At 36.6% G+C, this 11,870-nt stretch overlaps 1 protein-coding gene across 1 annotated transcript; it reads left to right on the top strand.

Moving 5' to 3' along the window:
- The first annotated feature begins 6,933 nt into the window (after nt 1-6,933).
- Nucleotides 6,934-8,154, top strand: LOC136247955 (TNF receptor-associated factor 5-like). The gene has a single exon (XM_066039774.1). The coding sequence runs from the start codon at nt 6,934-6,936 to the stop codon at nt 8,152-8,154; it is 1,221 nt and encodes a 406-aa protein (XP_065895846.1).
- Nucleotides 8,155-11,870: the final 3,716 nt, after the last annotated feature.

Genomic DNA, 11,870 nt, shown 5'->3' with positions numbered 1-11,870 from the left:
TTGTTAGTAACCCACAAAGTATATATGCAATTGTTTGTCAAAATTTGTGGCTAGGTGTCTTAGCTAGTAAGACACCTGTGTACAGGTCTCTTACCAGAATAAACACCCTGCATATTTTACAAATATCAAAGCATTCTCTGAATGCCATTATCTAATAACATGCAATTTTTCAGATATTTCAAGCAATATAAAGCACACAAAACATTGCAGAATAGTATTCATTAATCGTATAAATATATGAGCTCATATGCGTCCACTGTTTAAATATAATTGACTTTGTGTAGGGAGAGATGGGGCTTAGGTAACTATAGCATGAAATGACATAGTTTGCACACTGCTTGAAGTTTCTTAGTTTACTACAGTGGTATATCCCCAGTATATGGAACAGTTAATTATTTGTTAGTTTAGTAGTTTTTCAGCAAACCCGCATTCACTGATGTTTTACTGAGAGTTTAAAACCTAGTAAAACAATATGTTCCATATGCTTAAAGTTACCGACATTTTACTATCAGTATAACTGGGGACAACTACAGTAAAGCAGCTTAACAAATTAGTAATCTAAGAACCTTCAAGCAATGGCACTGCAAATACAAAATGGCAGGCCCGTAGCTGGGGGGGGGGTTGAGGGGTTCTGAAGAACCACTCTCTTAGGAAAAAAGGTCCACAATTTTAGTATACAAGTCCAAATTTTCAGTAGCAAAAGTCCATTAGCTACAGTTTACTAAATACCACTAATAAGTACCAATATCAAGCTAAATGAGGTGCTTCAAGTAGTTTATTCAGTACTTGAAATGGACGATCAAGATACTCTAACAGAGCAGTCAAGCACTATAATAGAACAACCACTCTAATAGAACAGTCACGTTTACATTGCTCTTTTACAAGCTGTGTAATTACTTATTCAGTTACAAAAACAATCTGAATGAGAACGTCTAAACTAGAGCTTCCCTTAAAATATGGGGCTTGACCCCATGAATAACATCCATACTTCAGCTCCTTGCAATGTGTGAAGTTCATTGTCTTAAAGCACTTTTTGGCCTGCTCCACTGCCCCTGCTGAGAGGCTTTCCCATCCATATTCACTGTGACATTCCAATACATTTAGACACAGATATGATGGTATAATTACAGTAGCAGTAGAGATACTTTGCCAGATGTCATCCATATATCTGGTCTTGAGCTTGAATTTGCTGCCTATAGTTTGTGCTATTTTTACTGACTGAAATGCCACCACATTCAGCCTTTAGTATCTATTTCAAAAACTTTACCTTCCCCAGACCCCCTAGCATCAGCATATGCTTGCATGCTGGGGAATCACACCCTGAATATAAAAAGGTCCACCTTTTCCTCTACCCATATGAAAGTCTGGCTACAACCCTGTGCATTCACAAGTTCATGAAAAACACATTCTCCATTTATGTAACAAGTATTGTTGTTCTGACCTGCAACACTAGGGATGCCTGCATCATCTTTCACCAAATAAGCACATGTATCAGTGTTAGGCACTGCTTCTGAATATCTTCTAATGTTCTGCAAGAACAATGAAGGTTGAGATTCTCTGTAGCAGCATATTTTACAGTGCAACAATGACAATACCACAGCTAACCAAGAATTTATATAGTCTCACTAAAGGATGTGCTAAGGCCACAAACCCCTGGAAATAGGGACCCGCCGATTATGCTGACATAATTATGAGCATAATAGGTGTATGAAAGCATTGAGCATAATGCTAGCATAATAGGTAGAATATTTGTGTAATAGTATGAATTCTTGCTTATCAAAATAGCTATCACAAAAAGATCGATATACTCTAATAGAACAGTCAGTAACTCTAATAGAACAATCACATAGCTGACTGTTCTATTAGAGTATATCGATCTTTTCTGTGATATGCATTTTGACAAGTAAGTTTGTGCTTCAGCCACTTATTATTTATCCATAAATTGGAAATTATTAGCAGAGCATGAGAACTGAGGCATAAATAATTGGGCATAATTTGAGTATAATAGGTAAGTATTGAGCATAAATTTAAGCATAATAGGTAAATTTTTTAGCAGTGCAGCATAGCATAATAGGTAAAATTATGAGCGTAATCGGCGGGTCCCTACCTGGAAACCATCTGTTGTAAAGTCATACAGATCAGGGGCGTACGCAGGAATTTTGAAAAGGGGTTTCCACTACAGCTAAGTGACTGTTATATTAGAGTAGTTTATATTATCTAACTGCTCTATTAGAGTATCTCGATCTTTTCACCAAAATCATAATTCAGAAAAATATAAGTTTTGCTATCATGTTAGAAACTATTATTTAACTAAGATAAAAGTTTAAAATGTGTCCTGTTCCATGAAAGATTCCAGATCCTGGAAACCTAAGGTTTCAATTTCTTAATGTTTCAAGTAGTGTGTAAAATCCAAAGGGGTTTCCTGAAACCCCTGGAAACCTCCCTCGGTACGCCCCTGTAGATAAATATAATCTACACACGTGCACATTGTCACATTCTTGCAGTGAAATCACATAAAGATATTTAAACATACATACAGTACAGTATGTAACTATGATGCAAAAATGACAACACCACTTTGGTCACTGTTTCATGAAAATTAATAATTTTGAACCTAGTCAATACCGGTATATAATGGTTATGTACAGTGCTAAACAAGGTAAATTGGAGATCAAGTGACACACTTATACACATCAAGCATGATTTACATTCTAGACACTTGTACTGTATAATGATGGTTATAGTATTCGTGGGTCATCATGAATGTTATGATTGTGTTAATTAAAATTAATAAGGTAATCATTGACGCAAAAGCTTTAAATGTATGTATAGCTCAGAAATCATGGACATAGACCAGACCATAACTTCACAGCTTGACATTTGGTTATGATATGAAATGGCAAAGGATCACATGTATATAGCCTAATAATGTACGTAAGCATGTAGATTTTTCTTCAGCTAGAGTGCATGATAGCATATTCATTCAAGTGCCCACATGCACATGCAATTTGTTATATCATCTTGTCTATGAAATTATCCGGTAAGTTACAATTTAGTTAATTAATCAGATATCCTCTAACCATTAAAAGCCCACTTAGATACTGTTTAAACTTCTTAATATAAGGTTTCTCAACTTGTGTACCTATTGTCTAAAAATAACCTACTTTAACGGAGGTAGTGCAAAACTTTTTCATGCAATAATTTTTTGCTAACTCTTACATACAGCACTGTACAAAAAAAAAGTGAATTACAGTGCATGAAAGCCTACCCCTCAAGAAGATTTTTATGTAAATCACAAAGACCATTTTAACCCAGTCTGACAAAACCAGTTTTATAGCCTGTCAAATTTTACTACTATTTAAACGTTTGACACTTTCTCTCTGAACGTGATAACTAAGTAACATTTTTACCACTTATGTACAAATCCCTAGAGATTTTTCTGAATTTTAATAGCTTATACAGAAAGAAGATACGCAATAATTTATTAAGCTAACATAATTATGTATTTTCAGGCTATAAGACTGGTTGTTGTCAGAATTATCACATCGTGCCATATTGATGTATATTGACCATATTGACCTACAATAATACTTACAGTGTAAATTAATTAACTTACAATAAGATGTCATAATGGAAAACATTTGAAGCATTTTCAATAAGGATATGCTGTTAGGCTTCTGTTTCCTACAACAATGCATCTGGTATTCCTCATGAAACTCTTTATGTAGGCAGTACCATGCAGCATTACATATGCACACACCCGGCTTTACAGTACACACACGGACAGAAAGAGAGACTCTCTCACACTCACTCACTCACTTACTCACACGCACGCACGCACGCACGCACGCACGCACGCACGCACGCACGCACGCACGCACGCACGCACGCACGCACGCACGCACGCACGCACGCACGCACGCACGCACGCACGCACGCACGCACGCACTCACACACACACACACACACACACACACACATGCTAGTATAGTTTTTAATTTCTAACAGTGGGTAGTTTGCCATTGCAGCAAGTTGGCCTCGGTGTAGAGTACAACTTGCTGAAATTCTATATCCATATGTGAAGCTGCAAGTAACAGTTGCATGTGTGTCGTTCAACAAGCAATATAACAGTGTGTGGTGTTTAGCTAAGTGGCTAGGATAGGTGTTCATGAAGTATGAGGTAGTGAGATCATATTTCAGCAGCAGTGACAACTTCGATTTTTCCCACCCCCCGGCAACCTTTTACTGTTGTGAGTACTTTACTATTTTCTCTGATTCTGAACTTTTGGTGCAACATTAACTTTTTCTCATAGCTAGCTATATTATGTGATTTTCTGTATACATTGATGGACACATCACCATACGTTTGTATACACAAAGACGCCTGCTCCAATAGAAGTATGGGCTACAATACATGACCTCAACCTCAGTTTACAAAACAAAATGCAGTGTGTTAGTGGTTATGCATAACTCTCACCCACCAGCTGAACTTGATCTATTATAGAGTCTTCCTTATTGTGGCTATTTTTGTAATTGGTCAGTGACAGAATACATCATCTTATGTGTAGTATTGTTGAGAAATATTATTTATGTTATTGTTGTTGTTATTAAAGCTTGTCTTCCAAGAAGGACAAAAATTAATAGCTTACAAAATACTTTCTATGTAGATAGCATATAAACACATGACTGGTTGAAATCTCAACCGTGCCATTTAAAATTATAATATGTTATAGATAGCATTAAAATGTATATGCAGATACTTTGACACAAGCTAATTGAGTGACTACTTCAAAAGGTCTAGAAGTAAGCTTGACTCTATAGTATAGAGCAGTTACTGTGTAATACAGGCAAACGTATCAAGTATTACATAGCTAGCTAGCTGAATAAAGTTGGTGACTCTACTATAATATACCCAAAAACATTGTCGACGCTGCAGTTGAGATCATTTGATAATTAAATATGTAGCTAATGAATGTGAATGTAATCAGATGACATATAGTGTACATAGATCATTTGAAGAAGATTAAAACTGAATGCATACATGTAGCTAAAAACTTCCCATCCTGTATAGTGATGGTAGTAGTTCATGGGAGTTGTACAGATTGCTAGTTGACTAAATATATATAAAAGAACATTTTATCCTATGTAATTGTTAATTTGTAATCATCATTTTAAAAGTATTTATAAGATTTAAGTCATTTAACCACCTCCCCCCTAGTGTACTCTTTGTACAGTGTTGATTAATGGATGACCCCAAACTATAATAAGGTGGCAGTGATGATAGCAAATTCGACATCTTCGCTACTGTATGTATATTCATAGCTAACTGTTTAAAACATTACACTTAAGAAGTTGATGTCACATATCAGTGTATAGTTTGTTGGGATTTCCAGGTAGCTACAAACCAAGTCTGTTTACTAGTCTTGAAAACCTAATCTTTACCAGTCTCCAATCTCTCCATGCAGGTAACTGATTAATTAATTAAACAAGCTGGCAATGGTAACACCTACATGCTGGCACATGCATGGGCACAAATAATTTGGCTGGAATTTCACAAAGTTAAGGGGAGGGGTTAGAAAAAGAGTATTCTTTGTACACTTGCATACAGACTGAAATTGATGGATGGCGCCTTAAATTTGTCACTTCTTTGTTAATGTATAATTACAGTTTTAGACAAGTCTTCATAAGTAACCTAATCAGTAATCTGGTGATATACACTGTATGTACATTTGTACCAAAAGATTCAGTGAATCGGCTTAAGGAAACTAGTTTTCTATGGAGCAGAGAGTGTGTAACACTGTAACACTGTATAACCACTGAAGAGTTCATAACATTGTAATGGCCCACTACTATAAGGTATAACTGTATTTACAATGTGTAATGTTTACATAATTTAAATGGCTTACAAATTTTGAAGGGTTTCAGTGAGGAAGAGAACTGCCATACACAAATAATGTCAGCAGTCAAAAAGTATTTTAATGGTCTGTGAACTGAATTCATGCGCTAAAGATAAGCAAAAAGCTATATAGATAGCTATGCTTTGCATACCTGAATTATGATTTACACTATACATAACTTACGTAAGGTATTACCAGCACTGGTATAGCTACCCTGTGTCTTACCGAAACCAGATAAATCGAATCCCAGGTCTTGTTTACAGGCACTAGACTAAGTCTTCATTGACGAAGCATACAAATGACCTCATGCAATTTGAAGTTACGTAGTTAAAACCACAACAACACTTGTGTCATGCCTTGTGTCATTGGTAAAATTAAACACCCTTCAGTTTAAAAGCCAGCTCTTCCTATGGTGTCTGATCATAGATAATATATGTACACCTGATTCTGACTGATTGACACTTACTAGCACCATAGAAAATATATACCTTTAGATATGTATATGCCAGTACTATGTGTATAGGTGAGATGATAAAGGGCAAACTTGCTGTTTAATACTGAGCTATATCTACAGCCTGAGTACAATGAACAAACTGCTCTGCTGCCTGAAAGTGACCCACTAGAAGTGACCTCTTGATAAGAGTTCTTTACTCACCTCAGTATGCACATAGTGCTAGTAAGTGTCAATCAGTCAGAATCAGGTGTACGTATATTATCTATGGTCAGATATGCCGCAGAAAGAGCTGGCTTTACCAAGTTGAGGCGCCTAACTAGGCACAAGTGGGAGTTGTGGTTTTTACTGTAGTAACCTTAAACTGCATGAGGTCATTTTGAATGCTTCGTCGAAGATTTAGTCTATAGTGCCTTTTCGTTCACGGTTGTGGTGACTCCGAATCACTTAAAGTTGCCCTCCATCCCGGCATTCACTGATAAGGCCAACTAAAGCACTTTCGATTAGACAGCCAGTTTCAGTATACGATCGTCTCAGCTTCATAAACGCTGTGTGCTACATGTTTGCCACTGACTAGACGGGACAATGGATACAGCCACGCCCGGTGATAAAGAGGGCGGACATATTTACAATAAACACAACGGGGACCATCAAGAAGACGATTGCTGTATTGAACATCAGAACGGAGATCTAGAGGATCCGGATGTGAATGGAAAATTACGAGAAGTTGATCTCGCCCCTCAACCAGAGATAACTTCCTCTTACCTACAAGAAAATGATCAAGAGAGTGGCACCATTATTGACCAACAGGCAGCAGGCACACATTCTGTGTCCAATGGGACTGAAAGTTTTTTCATTGCTCAAAAGCTGCAGCAGCTAGAGAATGACCTTAGTGCAACCAAACTAGAATTGCGTGGTATGAAAGAGAAACTAACTACCACTGAAATGGATAGAGATAGCCTATTGCACCAACTTGAACAAACAGAAAACAAACTTACAAAGGAGATGAGGATTATACAACAAGAAGTAGATGTTTATAAACAAGAGGTCAAGAAGAATGAAGAGCTGTTTGCACTGAAATTAGCTAATGCTGAAGATGAAATCAAATTTACAAAGCAACAACTTGCCTCAGCTGATCAAAGTCTTACCAAAGCTGAGAAGAAATATAGTTCATTGGCAGCCAACAGTGACGAAGCACTTGTTAAATTAGAAACACGGTTTTTAAAGATGATTGCAGAGACTGAAAAGATATCTGATAGTAAAATCACTGAACTAGCTGGTGAACTCCAGGAAAGAATGCAGCAAGTTGAGATGGTGCTCTACTGGGCAATACGCATAAATACAGAAGCAATAAAGTCGTCACTGCATACTCAAGTAGTTCCAGTAATTTTAAAAATGTCAGATTATAGTACAAAGAAGCATCACAGAATTGACTGGTACAGTGACCCATTCTACACTCACCAGAAGGGATACAAAATGTGTTTGAATGTATTTGCTGCAGGCCTGAATAGTCCTCACCTAACTGTATGGCTTCATCTTGTGAAGGGTTCATATGATAATCACTTAAAGTGGCCACTTAAAGGTAAATGTGAAGTGAAGTTGTTGAATCAGGTTAACAACTGTGAACACCATTGTGAAATTGGTACTATAGAGAGTGGTGGTAAACAGCCATCTCCTCACAAGAAAGATTATGTGTGGTATAACTATGAGTTTATCTCACATGAAGATCTCCAGACGACTACTAGCTCCTGCCAGTATCTCAAAGATGATGCACTGTTCTTTCAAGTGCAGTGCAAACTGGATTGATAATGGTCAATGAAACACTGAAGTACGTTTCATATAATTATTAATTTTATACTTCCTGCATTGCTAATGTTTGCAGATTAAATTATTGCCTTTCGTAATAAATATTATATTGTCAAACCAGTAGCTATTGGTAAGATGATTTATCTTGGGCATATATTTTTGCAGTACAGTATTTCTGAAATTCTGAAGGCTGTGTATACATGTAGGTTTACATTGCATATCTTTGGCAAAATATATAATTATGAGTGATAAAATTCTGTCTTGTTGAAAATACCAACTAGCTACAAAATATTACCCAAATAAAATTTAGGGACGAATTTTAACTTTAACAGAATTTCTAAAGTGCTTACCAGCAAGTTGTATATTTAGCCAGGTGAATATAGTTTGTTGAAGCAAACAATATTCATTATTAAAATTTTATTAGCATGTACATTCCATTGTTGTGCATGTCAATTCAAATAGTTCCTATATAATTGGCCAAAAGTGGTTAATAATTTTACTAAGTGATATTTGATTTTAGTCTGTAACTATTTAGGTAAAATATTCAAGAATGCTTTGGGAGTCAATATCTTGTTGATTATACTGGAGTTGTGGGATTACCATACAGTGTAGAAACTGCTTGAATATTTCTGTTTCTGTTGATTGAATTCAACATTTTTAGTAATTTTTTGGGTACTTATAGTTGAATTGCTTTGATCAAAGCTCTAGTTTTAAAAATAGATAAAATACTTCTATTGAATTTTACTACATACCACAAACCCTGACAAAATTGATTCTCATTAATGCTCCAGCCACTTTTTTCAATGGGAAAAATGCAATGCAAATAATTACTTCAGTAATTCTGTCAATATGCAAAAGCACTGTACATTAGGTAGCCACGTATTAGTTTAAAGATGAAGGGCTAACTGTATTTTATAAAATTATTACTGTGTGGTTTCCTGTTTTGATTACCATAAACAATATCTCATCACTATATGGGTGTGGTCATTGCTTCAAATTTTTGCAGTATAAATTCCTCATCCATTACACTTGGGAATTTTATAATGTACAGGGTACAACCAGTCTCCCAAAATTGTTATCTCCCTTCCCCCCACCCCCGGACTACTTGCGTGCAGCACTGCAACTTGTCCCCCCCTGGACAACATAAGCCGCCGCCATCAGTCCCCCTCTGCCATAAGTGGTCCCCCACCAACTTTATCATGGACTCGATCATAGATCTTTGAGAAAGTACAAAGCGTGCCACTGTGCCGATCTGGTTTCTTTTATGACCTTCCACTGTGACCTTACTACATATCTCGAGCTAATGCAAGACTATAGCGCTCCCATTATGGAACTTTTATATATAACTATACTGCGGGTGTAGCTAGTGCAGCAATCAAGTAAAGATAACTACTGCTGCATGCTCAGAACTATTCATTTTGATTAAATATTAGGGATAAAATGCACTATAGTAATAACACGTTTACGTACATACAGTTAAACTATAGGATGTGTAGGAGATATTAGTTCATATTTGCCTCATTAAATAGCAAATGTGAACTATCATCTCCTACACATTATATACGTATCCCACCTAAGTACATTTTATGCATATCACATTTAGAGCTCAACACATGCACAAATATGCATTTTATTGTAGTGAGCTAGCATGCTCATTACATTCATCAGATGTTCTTTCTTATTTAGCAGGAATTCTACAAGTACCTGAAAGGTAATAAATTATGCATTTCTGGTGTTAATTTCATATGCGTGCCTTGGCAAGTTACAATAGTTTTAAATCTAAACCATTTATCTCAAAACCTCTAATGTGTGATTTGGATCGGTTTTCCAAACAATAGTTGCATAAATGCTTTTCCATTGTGCTAAAGGAAACTTGTTTATTATGCATGAAGTGCTGTACTTCTGCATGTAGGCGGAATTGATAATCAATGCAACTACATTTCATTGGTGAGGTGTAATGGGAACACCCTTTGACCTACAAGGGTATTTCTGTGAATGAAATCCCACAATTAAAAGTTTCTTTGGTGGTTATGTTATAAGTAGCACATGTTGCTGTCAGACCTTCAGTGCTGGTCACTGTAAAGCACTAATAACAACAAGTACAAATTGCAACTTACATATAAAGTGTAGAAAGACAAGCAAGTAAGTGTATTTGTAATCCTGTTGAATTACAGTACTTCACAGGTCATAATATGTGTTTCCTGAATAAACCAGTAATGAAAATGAAGGGATAAGAGGAGCTCCACTCCCCACGAAAGTGTCGGAAATTAAAATGAAGGTAGTGTACACCATTACACACCCTGAATTTACACCTCTTGTAGCACCTTTACATTCTGGTGTTATATTTCTGGCAACCTTAGCACTCTTCTTTCACACCCTCCAAGTGTCACTACAGCACCTTTTCTAATACCTGAAGGGAGTTGTTTTTAAACATGCAACTGGACACCCCTAAAGGTGCTTTGATTACACCTGAATTTTAACAGTGTAGATCATTACACATTTAGTCTCAACATGCCCTAAGCCATATGATAGTTCTTTCCCAAATACATGAACCTATAGAAATTTTTTGACCTGCATCATGATGGCTTGATCAGTTATATGGTAAACAAGCCACTACAATGCAGAAGTCATGTATACAGCACCTGACCCTATCACTTTAGGAGTGTCAAATTAGCACAATTACAGTGTATTACTTACCACAATCATTCAAACTTATCACTAATAAAAATCAGAGATACTGACTTTATATCATACAGTACGATAGTACTTTATATCATAAAGTATGATAGTACTGTATAGTAGGGACCACAAAGGAGTAGGCGTGGCCCATGACATAACATCACCCAAAAACCAGCCTCAATATTCCTGATGACAATGAGACAGTATTGGTAAGCCCAAACAAGCTTTCAGATCTACCTGAAACGCTTTCAACAAGTTGCTACGGAATTTAAAAAAATTATTTATTTAACAGAATTTTCTGCTGACTGACTGCCTGACTGACTGATTCCTTCAGACAAGTGTAAGTTAACTCGATAACGGCTAAGGCTACGGGCTTGATTTTTTCACTTTTCGACATCGCTTCAGCCTGAGAGGTGCCTATTGGCATACCGCAGTACGTACAGTACAATGTATTCTTCATGGACTTACCAGTGTCCTCCTTTGTGTCCCATTCATCTTTTCTAACAACAAAAAGTGTTGATTTGGTGATAGCACGTAATGGCTTCCCTTCATGAAGGAATTCCCTTCATGAAGGAAATCGTCCATATTTTTAATAGTGGTTGTTTTGATTGCAGAGGTACTTTTCAAACAGTTCTTGATTCGTACTGCTGGGTAACGGGTTGAACATAGCCGACAATGAAGCTTAATAGATACTTCACATTTCAGATGATAATTGATATAGCTGGGGTGTGCGGCACCATTTTTTTCGGTATGCGTGGACTGTAGAGGTGCTTTTTGAACAGTTCTTGATTCGAAAAATGTTGAGTAACGTGTTGAACATAGCTGACAATAAAACATAATGGATACTTCATTTTTCAGGATATAGCTGGGGCATGCAGCACCATTTAAGATGTGGTATGCATGGGTTCACCAGTCACAGGGGCAGATCCAGGGAGGCCAGTGCCCCCCCTTCAGAATTTTTTATAGTGTTGCTCATTGAACATAGGTAGGCACTTTAGACATAATTCAAACATTTTTTATGCAGTTAGTGACTATGT

This window comes from Dysidea avara, chromosome 2, assembly GCF_963678975.1.
Source record: "Dysidea avara chromosome 2, odDysAvar1.4, whole genome shotgun sequence".
NCBI classification, from domain to species: Eukaryota; Metazoa; Porifera; class Demospongiae; order Dictyoceratida; family Dysideidae; genus Dysidea; species Dysidea avara.
The sequence above is the reverse complement of the archived record's forward strand: the minus strand, read 5'-3'. Positions and strand labels throughout refer to the sequence as shown.

Excerpts from the sequence above, each read along its gene's own strand:
- LOC136247955 (XM_066039774.1), top strand. The coding sequence starts at position 6,934 with ATGGATACAGCCACGCCCGGTGATAAAGAGGGCGGACATATTTACAAT.